The following is a 21,481-nucleotide window of genomic DNA, read 5'->3' as shown; positions in this document are numbered from 1 at the left end:
TACCGTTACTTAATAACAATTGTAAACTATAATATAAATAAATATGTTATAAGAAGATACAATTTACAAAATATTTTTATATTAACTTTAAAATTAAATCATCTCGCGGTGTACCGCGGGTTAAAATCTAGTTAAGATTGTATAACCTTAACATACAGTTCAGAATTTTGAACCCGTTAAACATACTATAACTCAATATCTAAAACGAATACGTCTTTAAAAACAAATTGAAGTTTGTAATACTTAGTACTTGCATCTGCTATCAGTTTCTTTGAACACAAGTTGGCATGAATTCGAAGCCATGACCACACTTTTCAATTCCTCCACCACCTCAACCATGTCTGGAGAATCGTTCTCTTCGTAGATTTTTATGGTGAAAGTCGCTCTCTTCAAACGATTTGAGTTCCTTAAGATGTATTTCGCCACCTCCTTTTCATCTTCTCCTAGCCTTTTGCAGCCTTTCCACATGAATGTCTCGAGATGAAACAACAAGCATCCAGGAACATTCTTTGGTTGATTCCAATTCCTAATGGCTAAATGATTTTTCACACCATACCATTTCTGAGACCAACGAATGGGAAACTCAATGTATGCTATTATTAAATCCATCACAAAAATTTAAAACCAACTTAGAAAATTTGCTGAGAGATGAACATTGCTTACACCGATGAGCTTGAGGACTTGCAATTTAGGAGAACTATCGAGCATGAGCACTAGTAGATTCCACCACTCTGCTTTATTTGTATACAGCTCCAAAGATACCAACTGATAGAAGATGCGACCAGTAGGATACTTAATCTATACATGAGGCAATATTAGCACAAAAACAATGTGATAACAACAAGTGACCCGAATAATTGCAACAAAACCTTACCTCTAATGGTGATAAAGCCAAGGAAAGACGTTTGACTGAAGTTAGAGATTCCAGAAGCTTCTCGTTGATTATCTTAGAGACGTTGATAACCTTTGCCTCCACCAACTCTGGTGCGTTCTCAATCAGACAAGACTCGAGAGCCTTAAACCCATCAATCTTCAAGTACTTCAATGAAGGAGCATTTATCACATAGCCCCTACAGTGTTTTGCATCATTGTCATCATAAATTGTTAGTCTCTGTAAAGATGGCACTGCAATAGTGAAAGTCTTCACATCCAGTAGATTTCGTCGATACACAACCAAATTTTCAAGTTTAGGGCAGCCAGAAAAAAGGTTAATAACCGAATGATCGTAGTTATAATCCATATTCTCAAGACGCAGAGTTCTAAGAGACTTGAGACAAACCGGAGAAGGGGCATTAACATGAATCCAACCCTTGAGTGTCAAGGTCTCTAGTGTTTCACAATTATACAAGCTTTTAGGAAATTGAAACGACAAATATTTTTCAGACACAACATGGAGAACCAACTCACGGACATGGCGTGCGTATGCAATTCCAATCCACATTCCAACATCCATAGAACTACAACTGTTAAAACTAAAACAGAGATGCAAACTCTCTAGAAACGGAGCTTTATTGGAAACCAAAATCCTGCAAAAATTCTCTCTATACTGTTCACTTTGATTGTTGGGATAATAAAACTTGAGTTTAGGTACCAACTTCCAGAGAGACCTCCATGATTTAGACAAAACACTAGTGGATACAACATCTTTTACTTGAAGTAAAGACAATATCTGCAGAAGCAGAGCTTCAGGCAAGTCACTGATCCTGTCCTCATTCACAACACCTCCATTTCTCAAACTTTCGTATATCCAAAAGGAAAAAAACATGAATCAATTGGATTACGAGAACAGTTGATAAAGAAAAGGATTCAGAGAGAGAGAGAGAGGGATAACAATTGTTCATAAAAACATACCATCGGTTCATTGTTGTTGATAGAGATAACTATTGGTCAAGAATTGAAGTGTTATCGCGTTACAAACGTTCTTTTAGCCTCTAAAAGCTCAGAACGATAGCTTTTTTGGTACAGAAAGGCCTTATTCTTACTGCTAGAGAGATTGGAGCAGAGAAAACGGCAGAATTGTTCGGTGGATATTAGGGTTTTGAGGAGGAGGATTAATTCACACACTTGTCTTCTCTGTTCTCTACCCTGAAAAAACTAAAATCAACCTTTTTTCTATTATTGCCGAATCTAAAATCTAAATCTAAATCTTTTAAGCAAAACTTCTATTTTTTTAAAAAAGGGAAAAATTCGTATCCATTTAAGAATTTAACATGTACTTAACTTGACTTGTACGAACGAATTTTGACTTCTTTGTGAAAAGAGCATCTTGCAATATAAGTAGGGAACTAAACCAACCGGTTTAGTAATTGCAATATCTTGGAAACCGGTAAACATATATGTTTCCAGTTTCCACCATTCATGTTTTTAACCATCTTTTCGCAAAGTGAGCTGCAGTTTTCACAGTTTAGCAATTTACATAATTTCAGACGAAAATGCCCCTGTGTGGTTTACCAAGTGAGATTGTATTAAAAATATCACAATCCCAATAAGATTGTATAACCTTAACAATGCCTAAAGTTCAGAATATTGAACCGGCTGAAGTAAGGATATCATATTTCTTCGAACACAAGCTTGCATGAATTCGAAGCCATGACCACGTTTTCCAATTCCTTCAACCTCTCAAGTTTCTCTTCTGAAAGACTATATTTATTGGAGAATGTTGCCTTTTTCAAACGACTTGCATTCCTTAGGATGTATTTCGCCACCTCTTTCTCATCTTTTATTAGCCCTTCATAATCTGTCCACACCAATGTCTCGAGGCAGAGCAACAAACACTCAGCCACATGTTTTGGTTGATTCCATCTCCTATAAGCCCCACGATGTCCCTTGCTAAACCAATCCTGAGACCAACGAGGGGAGGAAACACTTTGTATATTAGATCATCAAACCCCGAAACTGAGCTGGACTTTTTTTTTCTTTTTTAAGATGAATTTACAATACTTACACCGATGAGCTTAAGGACTTGTAATTTAGGTGAAGTGTCAAGCATGAGCATAAGTAGATTCCACCACTCTGGTTCATTTGTATGTAGCTCCAAATATATCAGATGGTGGAAGATGGTACCAGTAGGAAACTTAATCTATTGCATGATGCAGTATTAGTACAGAAACAATGACATAACAAGAAGAAGAAATTCAATCAATTGTAAGAAAAGTGTACCTCCAAGGGTGATTCTAACTTCAAAGAAAGTCCTTGGACTGAAGCTAGGGATCCAAGAATGCTTTCAAAGACTATACGAGACAAGTCAATAATACTTGCCTCCACCAGCTCAGGTGTATTATTCTCAATCAGACAAGACCCATCTTCTATAATCCCTTCAATCTTCAAGTATTTCAAAGAAGGAGCATTTATCACATAAGACCGAATTCTCCTGACACTCATTGTCAGCAGTAAGTGTTAGCCTCTGCAAGAATGGCACCGCAATAGTAAAAGTCTTCAAACTAAACTCTGTAGATTGATGAATCACCAAAATTTCCAGGCTAATACAACCAGAAAATAAGTGAACAACTGATTCATCGTCTTTGTACTCCATTACGTGAAGGTGTAGAGTTTTAAGGGACTTGAGACCAACCGGAAAAGGGACATGTATAAGAATACAATGATAGAGTTCCAAGGTCTCTAGAGTTTCACAGTAATACAAACTTGTGGGAAATCTGAACGACTTCCCAGAGTAAGATTCAAGTACCAACTCACGTAGTTGGCGTCCAAACGCAATCCCTAGCAGTAACCCAATATCAATACTAGAGCCGCAATCAAAACTCATTTCAAGATGCAAACGCTGTAGAAACGGAGCTTGATGTGAAAGCAAACACTTGCAAACAATATTGGAAAATGTCTCGAGATCATATTTGCCATAGTCAATAAACTCAAGATTAGGCACCATCTTCCAAAGATACCGCCATCGTTTAGCCAAAACACTCATGGCTACAACTTCTGTTGTTGGAAGTAAGGACAATATCTGCAGAAGCAAAGCTTCAGGCAACTGACTGATCCTATCCTCATTGCTCAAACTTTGACCACAACTTTTGCTGTAAAACAAAAAAAATCCCCAAAATTCAAGAAACGAAAGAACACTGAGTTAATTTGGAGCTTACAGTTAAAGAAACCCTAAAAACAGATAGATGAAACATACCATCGTTTTATTGTCATTGATAGAGACAAAAATCGAAGTGAAGAAGATCAGCTCGGTGCAATAGAGAACGAATCAATTCAAATCGGAGTTTGACCACTAAGAAAGTTTACGGCGGTGAGAAAAACCGACAGACTTTTTTTTTTTTTTGGCAAAGAGCTCAAAGATTTTATTCACCGATACAAACCGGATGAAAACCGACGACCATCCATCAATTCGATTTTGTATAATTTTGGTTTAAGATTTTAATTGAGTTCTTGTCTCGCCTAGACGTTGACAATTGGTTTTCGTCCATCAAATCGTCAATGAGAAGTTTTGCCGAATCTGAAACGGTAAATATTCAAAATCCGAATACATACATATCATGTTGGGGAAGTTGCATATCAAACGGTCAAAGAAAGGCAATATTACAGAACTCAATATCCAATTAAACAGCATAAAAAAAAAGTTACATGTTATAACAAAGACTATATTTCTAAGTTACATTCGAACACAAGCTGGCATGAATTTGAAGCCCTGACCACATTTTCCAATGCCTCCATCATCTCAAGATTATCAACCATGTCTTGAGAATTGTTCTCTTCATAGATTATTCTGGTGAAAGTTGCTCTCTTCAAACAATTAGAGTTCCTTAGGATGTATTTGGCCACCTCTTTTTCATCTTCTCCTAGCCTTTCGCAGCCTTTCCACATGAATGTTTCGAGATGAAACAACAAACATCTGTGGATGTCGGATTCACACACTCAAGTATTTTTATTAAGTAGAAAAGATTACTCTTGAGGGACAAAAATAAATATGCAAAAAGCTTATGAATTACCACAAAAATTGCTATAGTATTTCTTACTCGAGAGGAAGATCCCCTTTACATGGCCATTCGCCCTTATATTTATACATAGAAAAATGTCAATTAAATGGCTAATTAAGTACAATTATTCTCTCTTAAATGCGTCCGTTTTGATCTTCGAGATTTAATGCTCAACGTTCAAATTTGAATTACCTCCGATCCTCGTAGGCTTCGCCCTTCAGCCCGAAAGCCCCAAACCGAAATGATCTTTAACTTCGACTTCGTCTCCTCCTCGAGGTTAAACCACTCCGATCCCTCTTCGTGGTATAACCACCTCGACTAAGTTCTTGGGCTTATAAGTCTAACGGGCCTTGTCCTCTATGGGCTTCTGTCCTGCCTATGTGGTAATCTTTGGTTGGTCCCGAACTACCCGTGCGGGATCCGACACCAACAATTAGCCCCCCAAGTCTTCCGAAGTGCTACCTCAATTCAGAAGATTTTAATGCTGAAGTGACCAAAGATTGCGCTTGAGAATCTTCTGATTTCCCGCCGAAAATCCCATCACTCCTTTAATTTCGGCACTAGCCATTTTTAACCGAGCTACATCTGTCATCATTATGACCGTATATTAATTAATTACTATTAAAATGGGAAAAAACCTTCCCAGTTCCCACACAACTTCCGAGGCGGTTCCATCATTTAGCTTGTGTAAGGTAACTTCTTTTCATCATCATTTTCTACTTTTACTTTTGCGCTTTAATCAAAACTTCTCTCTACTCTTCTTCGCCGAACCCTTCTTCGCCGGATCTTGAATTTTTCATTTTTCTCCGATGACTTCCGATTCTGAGAGACTTGAGTCACCGTCTTACGACGAGAGACGTTCTAGCAACGACGAATGCACTCGTCCTAACGACAATGCTGGTCCGCATTACAAATCCACCTGTACTCTTCAATCCCTCAAGCGATTAAAGGGGTTTTGCCAGATTCCTCCTGGAATCATAGCAGAAGCGCAGATAGCCGACCCTACGGAATCCCCGGAGAACCACCGCGACGGCTACTTTTGTGTTTATGAAATCTACTTCAAAGGCTGCGGATTGACCTTCCCCCTTCCCGAAGCCCTAGTTCGATACCTGGCGGCTCTTGAGATTGCTTTACCTCAACTAACCCCCAATCTCCTCCGAACCATCCTCGGGATCATAACCGTTGCGGCAGAGGCTGGCTACGTTATTGGAGTCCTCGAGCTGAATGAACTCCTAAGCGTGAGAAGTTCATCAAAGAAAACAGGGTACTTCTCGGCGTACCCAAATGCCAACCGGAACGTCATTTTGCACCTCCCGAACAAGGATGAAAACTGGCACCATCCTTGGTTCCTGATTAAGAAAACTCCTGCTTCAATTGGAAATCTTTCCGATGTACTCCCATCGAAGTGGTCTGCGAAGCCTGGTAGAAATTAGGTCGTATATTACTTTCCTGGTTGTTTTATTTTTACTGACTGAACTCGTTGTTTCACTTCGCAGATTTCATCGCTTCGAATCTTCCGACTGAAGAATTCATCAAGTTCTTCAAAACAATCCTTGAAGGGGAAACCCTTTGGAATTCTTTCACCCTCGATCGGTTCGTTGAAGCGAATCGAAAACTCAGGATGAGCCCTCCCAATCAACTTCATCGTCTTCCGCCCCCTCCCTCAACCCAGGGAATGTCAGCTCGGGCCCTCACTGCCCAGCGTAAGAAGCTCTCCAAGCTGATAGCTGAGGCTTGCGATGAAAACAAGGCGTTCCTTGCGGCCGCCATTGACAAAAAAACTATAGCAGGACCCTGTTGGTTGATGAAAACAGCACCGAGGGAGCCAGATCCGTCGCTGCTTTCAGATTAACACCTCGCCGTGAACGTCATGAAGAACGTTCTCCTCGGAGAGTTCGATCTCCTCGTCGTGACTCTCCTCGTCCTGCCCGAGATGATTTTGGCAACGAACCGCTTAAGAACTTGGTTAGCAAGAAGAGAGACAAGTCATCTCGCGGTAATTCTTCTCCGCAAAGGGAGAAATCGAGGGTCCGGACTGACCGTTCTCCTCGATCGTCGTATCCTATTGAACCAATGGGTCCTCCTGCTCCCGTTGACATGTCTTCCTCTTCCCAACATGGTGGTAAGTGGACTGCCCGGAGCGCATCTCCCCAGAAGGAAAGTTCTGGAACTCAAGATGTTCCCTCGAAGTCAAAACCTGCTCTTGTCCCCCAGATCAAATCGCTTACAGGTGACGATTTATGCATTCTTAAAGGTTTTCACCCCATCTTGATTCGAAATCTTACCATTCCCCTTCTTCTACCTTCACAGTTATGGAAAAAGAAGGTAACGTCTTCCGATGCTTTAAGACCTGATCGGGTCTGATCCTACCAAAATTCGACAAATGGCGTCCTGCAATTCGCGAACGCTATTTACTTCATGCGTATCATTCGTCTTGGGTTAGTTTCTCCAAGTTTTTTTTTTTTTTTTTTTTTTTTTGGTTTCGCTATTACCCTTCATACTGACTCTCCATCCCGAATTTATATGAAATGTTAGGCAAACAGCGAACTCAACGATATGGTTGAGCACTACGAGGGACTGTTGCTTAGCCAGCTACAGGAGATTGGTTCGTTGAAAGGCAAGCTTACTATTGTTGAGGATGACCTTTGTTTGTCTTCCGGCTCCAAGCAAGATCTGGAGGACAAGGTTGACGGTCTAACATTCGAGCTTGCGTAGATAAAGGGGGAGCTGCAGGACCAGTACGACCGGAATTACAAGCTCCAGGATGAACTTTCTGGTGTTCAGGGTAGACTTCATGAATCTGAATCATCCGCCGATGCCCTGAACAACCAACTTACTGAGCTTCACGCGAAGTACCAGGCGATCGCCAAGTTGCGTGATTCCGAGTTAGCAAGGTCAGCATCGAAGGCCAGAAAAGAGGTCAAGGAACGCGGGATGAAATTGATCCAAGGGGCCATCCGCTTTATTCAAACTGAGAAATCTAGGTTAGATCTGGAATCTGACATCAAAGAGCACGAGAGCAACCTGATCCTGTTGGATCAGATCCATGACAAAGATTTCTCCGAAGCGCAAGAAAGGTCCGAATTGACCGCTAATTTATCTGAAAAACGAAGTCGCTTGGCAGCTTTTCCCGCTTCAACCTTCAACCCACAACACTTCGAGGAATTCTTTACTGAATCACCTCCCCCAAGTGAATCGGGTCTAGACTGGGCAGGTAATCTCCAGTTCTCGATACTTACTATCTTTTTCTTGCCTTATTATTATTATTATTTTTTTTCTTTTGTTGACTGGAACTGTCCTTCCTAGGCTCAAGTGAGCCAGAAAATGCCGCCCCTCCCGAAGTTCCAGCTGCACCGGAGGTCACCCCGACGGATGGTTGTACCGTGGAGAGCGGACCAGGAGCTTCGTCTGATCAAGCACCAGCCAAGGAGGTGAATGAAACTTTGACAGCCGAGACGGAGTCCGAGGTGGCTGTTAATCCTTAGTGGCTGTGTCCACTCTAAATTGGGGATTGTCCCATTTATTTCAAAACTTAAATTTGAACATGTTTTTGCCTAAGGAGGCTTTTTTTGTCATTTTACAAAATATTTGCCTGAGGAGGCTTTTAAACCTTTTTAGGTCATGATCCCAAGAGGGTTTGGTTAAAACTATGTGCGGGTTTGCAAAGTCCGCTTTAAACCTTTTGTGGCCTTGTGGTTATGCTTTCGAGACTTTTAGGCTGATCAGGCCTTTCTCTTTATAATGCGAGAACTGAGCTCGGCTTAACGCGAGTTCCCCACTTCGGGTTTAGTCAACTCGGTAAATTTGTTGGGCTTGGGCCTTAGAAACTCTTTACAGCTAATGATTTTTTTTTAAAAAATGCGACGGTTGTTCTTTCCTTTCACAACCCTTGAAAATAGGAAAAGCGATACGTCTTTAAGGCAATAACTGCCCTTTCTCGATTTCCAAAAATGGTTTAAACCATTAGGGCACACCACCATTATAGAATTTTCATTCCCAAGACAAACCCTAATCCTATTATAAATAGGAGCTTGTTTACCTTTGATCTTTCATCAAGAAACTTCACAATTCATTCGATAAATACCACATTAATGGAAAATGAAAACGTAGTCCCCGTTGATCCTGGCAGCCCACTCTTCTTGTCCGGCGATGGCTTTGAACCGGCCGACGTTCTTTTCCCTCACGCCGTCTTTCATTTTCCTTCAAAGGAGAAGAAAGAGGCTTGCGACTTTATTGACAAGGTTAATATCTGTCGTCTTTGATTAAAAACTTTTTGTTTTATTTTATTCATTCATCTTTATGCTAGGTCGCCGACAAACACCTTCGCTTGTGTGAGGAGAGGCAGCGGCTAGGTCTTAAAAGGCAAACACTCGAGGCTCGCATCGCTCGAGTGGAGAGGAAGATAAGGGCTCTGGAAAGTGATCCCTTCCAATGGGAATGGCGGAACTTTGATTCTGTTGCCGAGATCCCGAAGATGCTCCGGATGTACCTCCGTGCTAAAGGAGTTCCGGGTCCTGTGAATGCCCCCGTCTATACCGTTCCATCTGATAGCGAGGAAGAAGACGAGGAGGAGGCCAGCACCAGTCGGAAACGCGTTCGGGATCGTCCCGAAGTGGATGCCAAGAATAAGGCATCCACTTTGAAAATTAAACCGGCGATGAAGGAGCCTGTTCCTGAGCCTCTTCCTTAAATGTTCCCTACCTCTGCTCCTATTTTGAACTCGTAATGGGCTTCGGCCCCTTTTTTTTATTTATGGAAACATTTGCAATTTTTCTTATTATTCAAAATATTCTCGGAGATACGTCTTTTAATGCAGGATCGGTTTAAGAGCATAAATCTCTTCGCGAATCACTCCAAGGGATATGACGTTCTTATAAATTATGGTCTCAATTTCCCTTTACTCCTCACCACTCTTTTTCATTTTAGCAGTTATGGAGTTCAACCTTCGATGTTCAGAATCTATGCCCGACTTCTCCAGGATCAGAATGATAAACGAAGATGTTCCAAATGAGCCAAACAGGCAGCCTCTTCCACCTCGCGGCTTCTTCAGATCTCAGATCCGAGCTCTGTGCGCTTTGATCAGGGATCTCCCAATCAGAGACCAAGGAACAGCGATGGCATTCATAGAGGCACTTGCGCTTCAGCATCGAAAGCTTACATTGGAAAAGAGGAGACTCCGGAAGAGGATTAACCGAATGCAACGCAGGCTTACTACGATATCAAGAGATCTTCACATCTTTGGCTCTCACCCCGGAGAATGGATCGAGCTTGGAATCTCTGACTTCGCTTGAATTCCGGACTGCATGATGCCAATCCTCGACCTTGCTGGTCAAGGAGTTGAAGTGTTCTGCTCGTCAACAAGATTTCCCTAATCCGAAGTGTACGATGAGGGACATTCCGTCTTATTTGTTTGAATAAACGCTTTATTTCTAATCTCCTGTATGTTCGCATAGCCGAACCTTGTTCTCACAGTCGAACCTTTTCCTTTAATAAAGAAATAAAACAAATTTTTTATTAATAGCTGAACTCGTTTCCGAGCTGCCTACGTACCCATTTCGGGATCAAGCCACACCGTAGTTCATGTACATAAAAAATGTATGTAGCTTTAAACATAAAACTTCTTTAGGTTGATCACATTCCAAGGTCGCTTGACTGGCCTGTCTTCTAAGTCTTTCAGCCTATCAACACCGTTCCGAACCACTTCGGTAACAATGTAAGGTCCTTCCCAATTAATACCGAGTTTACCGGCACCTTCTTCTTTTTTATTGTCAAAGAAGCGCCTTAATACATAATCTCCCACGAAGAACGGCCTACTTTTAACTTTAGAGTTGTAATATCGGGCTGCTGCCTGCTGGTAATTCTGAATCCGAATCAAAGCTTGATCACGCCTTTCATTTATGGTATCTAGTGAATCATTAAGCATTGCTGAATTTTCTTCCTCATTTAATGGTGCTTCTGTTCGGCGAAGTCCGGGCACGTTGAGTTCAGCCGGTACTACTGCCTCCATGCCATAAACCAAAGAGAATGGAGTTTCTCCGGTAGGTCGCCTAGGGGTTGTACGATAGGCCCATAGGACGGGTTGGAGTTCTTCATACCATCCTCCCTTTAGCTGATTTAAGCGTTTCTTGAGATTGCTCAATATCGTCTTGTTCGCGGCTTCAGCTTGACCGTTTCCTTGCGGATATCGTGGAGTAGAATAACTGACTTTGATTCCCCAGTCCGCACAAAAGGCATCAAACTCGTGCGAAATGAATTGTGGCCCGTTATCAGTGACTACTTCGTACGGAACTCCATGTCGACATATAATGTTTTTCCAAATGAAAGTCTTCACCGCCGAATCCTTGATACCAACATATGCCTCAGCTTCAATCCATTTCGAAAAGTAGTCCGTCAGGACCAAAAGGTATTGTACACCTCAAGTTGATTTGTGCAATGGTCCAATGATGTCCATTGACCACCTCATAAACGGGTATGGGGCGGAGATGGAGGAGAATAACTCCGAAGGTTGATGGATCAATGGTGCATGGAGTTGGCAGCGCTTACATCTTTGGGCGAACTTAACACAATCTGTGATCATAGTGGCCAATAATATCCCATTCTTTTAACTTTAAAAGCCATAGCCCTTCCTGATGAATGACTTCCACATAATCCTTCATGCACTTCGCTCATAACGATTTCGACTTTGGGCCCAAAAATGCATAATAGGCAAGGGTCACTGACACCTTGTCTATACAATGCGTCATTTGATAGACAAAATTTCGCGCTAACGATTTTCATTTTCCTGGCCTGCCACTTATTCTTTGGGAGCTCGCTTGTCATGATGTAGCGCTTTATTGGCTCCCTCCAGTCAGCCCCCCAGTCTTTAGCCGGAATTTGGTCGACCTTGTGAAATACTCGTGGCTCTGGTTCGGGATGCTCATTTGGTTCAAGAATATCCTCCTCGATTAATGGTTCGGTCTCTAATACTGTTTCTGGAATCGCATCTTCTGCTAAGACAACTGGTTCCTTGTTAGATGTGTTTGATCCCTTTGATTTCCTCCGTTTGATGGGTGGCGGTTCGATCTCTGGTTTGCCACGGTCACGTGCCGCTGCTCGAGATCTTGTAACGACGAGGGTTTTTTTGTTGTCTTGAATGCTTCGCTCCGAAATGTATTCCACTAGAATAACTCTTTTCAACTCAGGATCTGATGTTGACGCCAACACGGCAAGTGCGTCTGCAGTTGTATTCTCTCCCCGAGGTATGCAAATTAATTCAAATTTCGAGAAATTTTTAGACAGATCCTTCACCACTTCGAGGTATGCTTCCATTCTTGAGTCTTTGGCCTCATAGTCTCCAATAAATTGGTTAACTACTAATTGCGAATCACAATAGGCGACTATTTCCTTAGCTCCAACTCCTTGTGCCAATCGAAGTCCGGCAATCAGGGCTTCGTATTCTGCTTCATTGTTGGAAGCATTAAATAACAATCGGAATGATTGTTCTAGAATTTCTGATGTTGGAGACTCCAACTTGATTCCCACTCCGGATCCTTGTTTTGATGAAGATCCATCTACATGTAATTTCCAAGTTTGGTTCTCCGGTTGTTCTATCGTTCCAAATATTGGTAGCTCGGTCAGAAAATCTGCTAAAACTTGAGCCTTCATACTGATCCGGCTTTTGAATTCTATGTCGTACTCGCTCAATTCCACCGCCCATTTCGCCAGACGTCCGGACTGACTTGGACTATGAAGTATTGTTCGAAGTGGCTGGTTGGTTAATACTTCAACCGGATGGGATTGAAAATACGGGCGCAGCTTCCGAGCCGAAGTCACCACCGCGAGTGTGAGTTTTTCCATCATTATATATCTGGTTTCCGGGTCCGTCATTGATTTACTTATGTAGTAAATCGGCTTCTGCTCCCCGCGGTCTTCCCGAACCAAGACTCCACTAACCGCATGGTTTGAAACTGATACGTACAAATAAAGCTTTTCATCCACTTCTGGTTTGGACAATATTGGTGAAGTGGTTAAGTATGCCTTAAGCTGCCCAAAAGCTTCTTCACACTTTTCGTCCCAAAGGAATCCTTTGTTTCCTTTTAGAATTTGGTAGAAATGTAAAGACTTATCTGTTGATCTCGAGATAAAACGATTCAAAGCCGCAATCCGCCCAGTCAACCGTTGTACTTCCTTGAAGTTTCTTGGAGATGGCATGTTTAGAAAGGCGTTGATTTGATTTGGATTGGCCTCAATCCCTCTTTCTTTCACAATATAGCCGAGAAATTCCCCGGATGGGACTCCGAATGTGCACTTTCCCGGGTTCAGCTTCATTTGATACTTATTGAGAATATCGAAACATTCCTCTAAATGCTTAACGTGATCTTCTTTCTTTAACGATTTAACCAACATATCATCTATGTAGACTTCCATTGTCTTCCCGAGATGATTGTGGAACATTTTGTTAACCAACCGTTGATAAATTGCTCCTGCATTTTTCAAACTAAAAGGCATTACCTTGTAACAATAGATACCTCTATTAGTGATAAATGACGTTTTTTCTTGGTCCTCGGGGTTCATCATTATTAGATTATAACCCGAGAAGGCATCCATGAAAGTTAACAGCTCATTGCCAGCGGTGGATTCTACAAGTCGATCTATATGCGGGAGCGGGAAACTGTCCTTGGGACATGCTTTATTGAGGTCTGTGAAGTCGATGCAAACCCTATCTTTTCCATTCTTCTTTTTAACCATGACGGTGTTTGCTACCCATTTCGGGTATTGTACTTCCCTTATGGACCCTATCTTTAAAAGTTTGTTCACTTCGTCGTTTACTATTTTTGCTCGCTCTACTCCGAGCTTTCTTCTTTTTTGCTTTATAGGCTTGAAACTTGGATCCACGTTTAGTTCATGACAAATTATGCTTGGATCTATGCCAGGCATATCCGCCGCCGACCATGCAAATGATGTTTCGTTTTTCCTTAAAAGCTCGATCAAAGCTTCTTTTATTTGCCCAGTCAAAGTTGCTCCAATTCGAATTTTCCGATCCGGTTTGTCTTCTTTCAACACTACTTCGATTACTACATCATCTTTTTTCTGCCCGCTAGGAAATTTTGGTCTTAGTCCCTCTTTTTCGGGCTTCGTTAATTGCTATTGAATCTTCAAACGGTGGCTAGCTAGATAACATGTTCTCGAAGCTTTTTGATCCCCCCGAATTGTTTCCACTCCATTTGGTGCTGGAAATTTGATACATTGATGATACGTAGAGGGGACTGCCTTCATTTGATAAATCCAAGGAGTCTCGAGGATGATGTTGTAAGCCGCGGGCTTATCAAAAACAACAAAATCCACGATCTTTGACACCTGTTTGGCAAGGACTGGTAGCTTGATTGTTCTGAGGGACATGGCTGATTCACTTGTGAATGCTACTAACGGAGATGGAGGCCCTATTATGTCTGTCCGACTAATTCCCATTCTTTCTAAAGTACTTAAAAAGATTAGATCGACCGAACTGCCCGTATCGATAAGAATCCTTGATACTTCGAAGTTGGCAACGTCCAAGGTAATGACTAATGCATCATCATGAGGTCTCTCGAGGTGCCGCGTTTCTTCTTCGTCAAATGATATTGATGCACCTTGAAAATCGACTTCTTCACTCAAACTTGCTTTGAGTAAAACATTTTGCCTATGTTTCTTGATGGAACTTATCGAATCTTGACAAAATTTAGAACCTCCTAGAATCACATTGATCTTACCCTTCGAACTCCTTGGCTCTTCCTCATTGGATAACTTTGGTCTTTTGGAATTTTGATCTTTGGAGTTATCCTTTGCTTTGTGGAATTCCTTCACGAAATCTTTTATATCGAATTTGGAAAGATCTCCACTGGCCCAAAGCTCTGCGAGATGCCTCTTAAGGACACTACAATCCTTGGTTAAATGTCCGGTTACGTTATGAATGTCGCAATGTAAACTTTCATCACGGACCCAAGTGTTTGACCTTTCTTTCCCTTGGAATTTCTTTCCGACAATACTGTTGAAGGGTTGCGACCCAAACTTTCTTGGTCCTTTATTCTCCCTAGGCTCGAACTTCTTAATAGGGACGGTGATTTCCGGCTTCTCTTGTTTATTTCTTTTGGCGAAATTTTCTTTTTCGTCCTCTACTTCCATCCAATTGTTTGCGCGGAAGAGTGCATCCTGAATTGTGTCTGGTTTATGAAGTATTAAATCCTCTTTAAACCTTGAATCATGTCGCAATCCTTTTCGTAGGGCAGATAAGGCTGATTGCTGCGAGATTCTTGGGAGCTTTGACAGCACTCCTTTGAACTTGGTGATGAAAACCCGAAGTGACTCATTTGATCCTTGTGATAGGTTCCAAAGATCGGCATCCGAAACGCCTTTGTCCATTAGAATGGAATATTGTTTTAAGAAAACAGCTGATAGCTCGTCAAAATTGCTGATTGAACCCGGCTCTAATTGGGTGAACCACATTAGACCTTGGCCGCATAGATTTTCCGAAAAGAGCTTTCAGTACCCTGCGTCCTCATCAGCTTCATCCAATTCGACTCTTCCAGCAGCGATCTAAAAATCTGCGAGATAGCTCTCTGGATCCCCCAATCCGCTGTAAGGGTCTAACTTGAGATTCCGGGAATCTTTGATTCTCAAACTTGCGATTCGCGGAACGAAAGGTGTTCGCCTAGCTTCTTCAATGACTCGATTGATATCCGGCTCCGAACTCGTAGCCTGATGGAACTTTGACTTCATTACTTTTAGTTTCTGGCTAACCTTCCTCATAGTCTCGAACTGGTCGAGGTTTTCCTGCTCGTATTGATCTGCAAGTTGAACTTCATCTTCGAGCTGTGCCTCTCCCTCCAATGGTTGAACTACATTATTAGTAGCACCAGGAGTTGTTTGTCCGCTGGTTTCATTTCGCGCAATGGAACTTGGCGAGTTGAATATCCTTCTTCGGAATCCCACAGGATTTCCTGCACTTAAAGAGCGAACACGAGTTTGTATAGTACTGACGTTTTGACTAAGAGATACCTGGGATGTTTGTAACGTGTCGACGGCCTTTTCCACATTTGAGAACTTCTGCGACATTTCCGACATAGTTTGTTGCATGGCTTTGAGGGTTTCGGCCAATGACGGCTCAACTGTGTCTCCTCCGGACATTGCTGCTTATCTCGGAAATGGAAATGCAGTAAAGAAAAATCTGACCACTCAAGAATCTTCTATCCCCACAAACGGCGCCAAAATGTGGATGTCGGATTCACACACTCAAGTATTTTTATTAAGTAGGAAAGATTACTCTTGAGGGACAAAAAATAAATATGCAAAAAGCTTATGAATTGCCACAAAAATTGCTATAGTATTTCTTACTCGAGAGGAAGATCCCCTTTACATGGCCATTCGCCCTTATATTTATACATAGAAAAATGTCAATTAAATGGCTAATTAAGTACAATTATTCTCTCTTAAATGCGTCCATTTTGATCTTCGAGATTTAATGCTCAACGTTCAAATTTGAATTAACTCTGATCCTCGTAGGCTTCGCCCTTCAGCCCGAAAGCCCCGAACCGAAATGATCTTTAACTTCGACTTCGTCTCCTCCTCGAGGTTAAACCACTCCGATCCCTCTTCGTGGTATAACCACCTCGACTAAGTTCTTGGGCTTATAAGTCTAACGGGCCTTGTCCTCTATGGGCTTATGTCCTGCCTATGTGGCAATCTTTGGTTGGTCCCGAAATACCCGTGCGGGATCCGACACCTACAACATCCAGGAACATTCTTTGGTTGATTCGAATTCCTAATGGCTAAAGGATTTTTTACACCATACCATTTCTGTGACCAAAGAAGGGGAAACACAGTGTATGCTATTATTAGATCCATCACAAAATTTAAAACCAACTTAGATGAACATTGCTTACACCGATGAGCTTGAGGACTTGCAATTTAGGAGAACTATCTAGCATGAGCACAAGTAGATTCCACCACTCTGCTTTATTTGTATATAGCTCCAAAGATACCAACTGATAGAACATTGTTTGTTATGTTCTCTGAATGGTAATGAGTAGTAGAAGATTCTAAATTCTGTGAATGTGTTTGGTAATGAGTGATGTTTAATGTGAACTTGTTTTTTCATACTTGTGTAGAATTCCGTCAATGTCTCTGATGGGTAATGAGTAGTTATCTGATGGTTTAAGAGTTGTGTGATGACTAATGTGACTGTTTTATGCTTAGTTCTGTGATGGTTTATGAGTTTTGTGAATGTGACTGTTTTAACCATAGTTCTCCGATTATTTGCTTAAGTTTAGGTTTCTGATATTCTGTTTTGGTGAGACTATGTGGCAACACTCTCTGGTTTCCTTTGTTTTATCTCCTTATTTCTATTTGTAACCTTTTTTAATTTTTCCGATGTTGAGTTTTGATGACTTCTTTTCTTCTTTGATTGTTTCATGTGTTTGGAGGTTTACTCGCGACAAGAAATCGAGACTGGTTCGGAAGATTACTAAAAATTTTACAAACAAATTCGATGGTCCTTTCTATAGCTGGTCATGTGTGCCTCGGGATAGACAAGAAAGATACTTTCTCGAGTTTGCGGTACAGTGTTCTGTCTTATATCCATGACTATGTAGAATTTTTTGTGTTTTTTTCACTCACATTATCTCTGTTTTTTTGTAGAAAACACACACCTGGGATCCATTAATCACAGGGACTGTGCAATATCACTTCGAGGAGATCATCGGACGCCGCATGAAAGACATGGTTAGCGGCGTAAGGACTTCTCGAGTTCAACCTACGTGGATTGGCAAAACTATCTGGGAAACAATGTGCACTTACTGGGACACAGAAGAAGCTCAGGAAAGGAGTAAGACCTATTCCAATGCTCGTATGTCTGACCGCAACGGTCTCGGTCCTCACATCCACTTCTCAGGGCCTAAGTCTTATCAAGAAATCCAAGACGATATGGTAAGTTTAATTATGTTACTTCTTGTTATTAAACTTTGTAACTATGAATTCAGACATCTGTTTTGGAGATGTTAATATCTGTTTATTTGGTTACATTGTAGGAAGAGGAATTGGGAAGACCGGTAAGTCTTGGTGAAGTTTTCATCAAGACACATACAAGGCCGGATGGTACATATGTTGATCGGAAAGCGGAGAAGATTGCAAAAACTTATGAGCAGAATGTGCTTGATAGGTTGAATGAGCTAGAGGCAGATACTTCTGCAGTTTCTGATGGCACTTCACGACCTCGGGAGCTCACAACAGAGGAGAAAACCACCATCTTTCTTCAGGTTCATTTTCCCAAAACACATTCATATAGTCTTGCAGTTTAAGTTGTTATTCTCTAATCTCTGCCTTTATGTTTGTTTTCACAGTCCACTAAGAGAGATGCAAGGGGAAATCCGTATGGAATCGGAAGTCTGAAGAACACTCTTGTCAGTGGCAATCGCAAGTACCCTAGAGACTCATCATCCTTTCAAGCTCTGGAAGAACAGCTAAAGGATGCTCACCGCAAAATAGAAGAGCATGTTGCATATAATGAAAGGCGAGAGTCTGAGGTTGCTTCCCGTGAAGCTGAGCAAGCTCGAGTCGCGGCTGAGCAAAAGGACAAGCTCGAGCACTTGTCCTTGGTGGAGAAGTATCTGCGTCAAACTGATCCTCAATTCCTCCACTTCATGGCCACTCATTCTTCTTCAGCTGGTACCACAGAGCCAATTCCCCAACAAGATCCATAGGTTGCTATGTGTGATCTGTAACTGTTGTAGTTTGCTATGTTTAAATGGTTTGAACACGAACTTAATGTGTATTTCCCTTGTAACTGTTGTTATTATGATTAAGGTTATTATTGCTTTCCTTAAAAGTTAATTTTGATATTTAAAAATAGATATAGAATGACAATCAGAACCGTAACAAATTATAATTCAGGTCTTACCAAACTTTTGTTCTATCAACCTAAATAGTCGCCTAATAGTCGTAAAAATAGTAGTCTAATAGTCGCATATTAGACACAAAATTTAACGACTACGTAGTCACTAATAAACGTATTCGTATTATTAGTCGCCAAATTGTCGTAACATAGTCACTAAAACTTTGCGACTAAGTTACGACTACACTTAGGAGACCAACTATACATGCGGTTTAATCGTAGCATAATCGTAAGTTAGTCGTATTATAGTTACGACTATGTTACGACTAATATGGCGATTCATCATATATAGTCGTAATTTAGTCGCAAAATAACGACTAATTTAACGACTAAAAAGTTTAGCGACTACGGATTTACGACTATATATATTAGTCGTATGATAGTCGTCTTTGCATGTTTAACGACTATTTTACGACTAATGTTGTAGTCGTTAATGGGCTGATTTCTTGTAGTGAGCTCCAAACATACCAACTGATAGAAGATGCTACCAGTAGGAAACTTAATATATACATGGGGCAGTATTAGTGCAGAAACAATGTAATAACAACAAGTAACCCGAATAATTGCAAGAAAACCTTACCTCCAATGGCGATAACCCCAAAGAAAGACGTTTGACTGAAGTTAGGGATTCAAGAAGCTTCTCGTTGATTATCTTAGAGACATTACTAACATTTGCCTCCACCAACTCTGGTGCATTCTCAATCAGACAAGATTCGAGAGCCTTAAACCCTTTAATTTTCAAGTACTTCAATGAAGGAGCATTTATCACATAGCCCGTACAATGTTGTGCATCATTGTTATCATAAATTGTTAGTCTCTGTAAAGATGGCACTGCAATAGTGAAAGTCTCCACTTCCAGTAGATTTCGTCGATACACAACCAAATTTTCAAGATTAGGGCAACCAGATAAAAGGTTATAAACCGAATCATCGTATTTGTAATCCACATTCTCAAGACGCAGAGTTCTAAGAGACTTCAAACAAACCGGAGAAGGGGCATCAACGAGAATACAACTGTTGAGTGTCAAGCTCTCTAGTGTTTCACAATTATACAAACTCGTAGGAAATTTGAAAGACCCTTTCTTAGATACAACATGGAGTACCAACTCACGCACACGGCGTGCGTATGCAATTCCAATCCACATCCCAACTTCCACAGCACGACACTCGCCCAACCAAAAATCGAGATGCAAACTCTCTAGAAACGGAGCTTTATTGGAAAGCAAAAGCCTGAAACAATCTCTGAGTATGTCTCGTGTTCACTTTGATTGTTTTCATAATCAAACTTGAGTTTAGGTACCAGCTTCCACATATACCTCCATGGTTTAGACAAAACACTACTGGAAACAACATCTTTTACTGGAAGCATGGACAATATATGCAAAATCAGAGCTTCAGGCAACTGACTGATCCTGTTCTCATTCACAACACCTTCAAGTCTCAAACTTTCAAAAGCCCAAACAGAAAAGAAAATTCAAGAATCAATTGGTTTGGAGCTAACAGTTTTAAGGAAACCCTAGAGCGTAAACACACATAAAAACATACCATCGTTTCATTGTCGTTGATAGAGATACTCCAATTGCAAACGCAGACGCGGTCAAAGGTTCAGAACGGTCGCGTTTTTGGTAGAGGAAGACCTAATTCCTCTACCAAAAAATCCGGCGGCGGTAGAGGGAAAGACGTTAGGGTTTTTAAGAGAAGGAGTCTTCTCTCTGCTTTTGACGGTGGTTTCTCAGCATTTTCGACTCCAACATTTTTTTTTTTTTTTGTCATCCGAAATTAAAAAAAGCTCAAAAGAGCCATTCCTGAGGAATGTTGTTTACATAGGTGTTGTGTAGCGGTTCCGTACGAACTTTTCGTGCCAGATTGTCCGCTTTAGTATTAGCACATCGAGAAATTAGAGAAAGAGAGAAATTGGAGAACTCTTCCTTGTCGCTCTTAAATTCCTCCAAATACACTGAGAAGGCCGGCCATTCGGTTGGGGAAGACACCATCTTCACCAAGTCAGAACAGTCTTTAAAGAAAGCTACATCTTGATTATCTGCACCAATCATACACTTCATCGCCCAAAGGAGGGCCTCAAATTCTGTATGTAGCGGAGATAGGCTTCTACGGAGGTTAGCAGCTCCCCTTGTTGTCGGCTCACCATGTGATGGTGTGCAAAACCACCCTAGTCCGGAAAACTTATCATTGTCCTTCCAAGATCCGTCCACAAAACAACGATATCCCGTGAAATTCGAATCAATAGACACCCCCCTCGTCGAGGCCGGTTTGGAGTTGCCCATGATTCTTGATTTTCACTATGAAGCTCCACTTGATCTGATTGCCACAATTGTGCCTCTTTTTCCGCTAGCCGTAAAACCTCTAGCGGATCATTATCAACATTTCCAAAAATCTTTTCATTCCGTGCTTTCCAGATATACCAAAGAATCCATGGATAAGCACTGGAATCAACCTCCGAAGGTATCCTCCAAAATAGATGATCTAAATTCGCAAAAATAGAATCCGAGGGGAAAATCCCCATAGCCGTAGGAATTTGAGAAAGTGCCCAAACCTATCGTGCTGGGTGGCACTGAAAGAGTGTGTGATTGACTGTGTCCTCAGGTGCACCACATCTAGCACATCCTGAGTCACAAACAACTCCT

The 21,481-nt window shown here is 41.3% G+C and overlaps 2 protein-coding genes and 2 pseudogenes across 2 annotated transcripts; 1 reads left to right on the top strand and 3 right to left on the bottom strand.

Annotated features, from left to right (window-relative positions):
- Nucleotides 1-73: 73 nt before the first annotated feature.
- On the bottom strand, nt 74-2,070 carry LOC110228391 (F-box/LRR-repeat protein At3g26922-like). The gene is made up of 3 exons (XM_021025747.1): nt 875-2,070; nt 664-798; nt 74-561 (listed from the first exon to the last, which is right to left on the bottom strand). The coding sequence occupies exons 1-3, from the start codon at nt 1,763-1,765 to the stop codon at nt 244-246; spliced, it is 1,344 nt and encodes a 447-aa protein (XP_020881406.1). The 5' UTR covers nt 1,766-2,070; the 3' UTR covers nt 74-243.
- A 479-nt stretch (nt 2,071-2,549) lies between these two features.
- On the bottom strand, nt 2,550-4,011 carry LOC110228265 (annotated as a pseudogene).
- A 463-nt stretch (nt 4,012-4,474) lies between these two features.
- LOC110228394 (F-box/LRR-repeat protein At3g26922-like) lies at nt 4,475-20,220 on the bottom strand. Its single transcript, XM_021025751.1, has 6 exons — nt 20,115-20,220; nt 19,423-20,082; nt 19,306-19,349; nt 16,832-16,933; nt 16,672-16,745; nt 4,475-4,849 (listed from the first exon to the last, which is right to left on the bottom strand). The coding sequence occupies exons 1-6, from the start codon at nt 20,203-20,205 to the stop codon at nt 4,597-4,599; spliced, it is 1,224 nt and encodes a 407-aa protein (XP_020881410.1). The 5' UTR covers nt 20,206-20,220; the 3' UTR covers nt 4,475-4,596.
- LOC110228753 lies at nt 5,720-8,419 on the top strand (annotated as a pseudogene).
- Nucleotides 20,221-21,481: the final 1,261 nt, after the last annotated feature.

The sequence above is a fragment of the Arabidopsis lyrata genome, assembly GCF_000004255.2.
Source record: "Arabidopsis lyrata subsp. lyrata unplaced genomic scaffold ARALYscaffold_5, whole genome shotgun sequence".
Taxonomy (NCBI): Eukaryota; Viridiplantae; Streptophyta; class Magnoliopsida; order Brassicales; family Brassicaceae; genus Arabidopsis; species Arabidopsis lyrata.
The sequence above is the reverse complement of the archived record's forward strand: the minus strand, read 5'-3'. Positions and strand labels throughout refer to the sequence as shown.

Excerpts from the sequence above, each read along its gene's own strand:
- LOC110228394 (XM_021025751.1), bottom strand. The coding sequence starts at position 20,205 with ATGCTTCCAGTAAAAGATGTTGTTTCCAGTAGTGTTTTGTCTAAACCA. Across the intron at positions 20,083-20,114 it reads ACCTAAACTCAAGTTTGATT|TCAGAGATTGTTTCAGGCTT; the intron begins ATGAAAACAATC and ends CACGAGACATAC. Across the intron at positions 19,350-19,422 it reads TTCTTTGGGGTTATCGCCAT|ATGTATATATTAAGTTTCCT; the intron begins TGGAGGTAAGGT and ends TAATACTGCCCC.
- LOC110228391 (XM_021025747.1), bottom strand. The coding sequence starts at position 1,765 with ATGTTTTTTTCCTTTTGGATATACGAAAGTTTGAGAAATGGAGGTGTT. Across the intron at positions 799-874 it reads TGGCTTTATCACCATTAGAG|ATTAAGTATCCTACTGGTCG; the intron begins GTAAGGTTTTGT and ends CCTCATGTATAG. Across the intron at positions 562-663 it reads AAGTCCTCAAGCTCATCGGT|AAATGGTATGGTGTGAAAAA; the intron begins GTAAGCAATGTT and ends CGTTGGTCTCAG.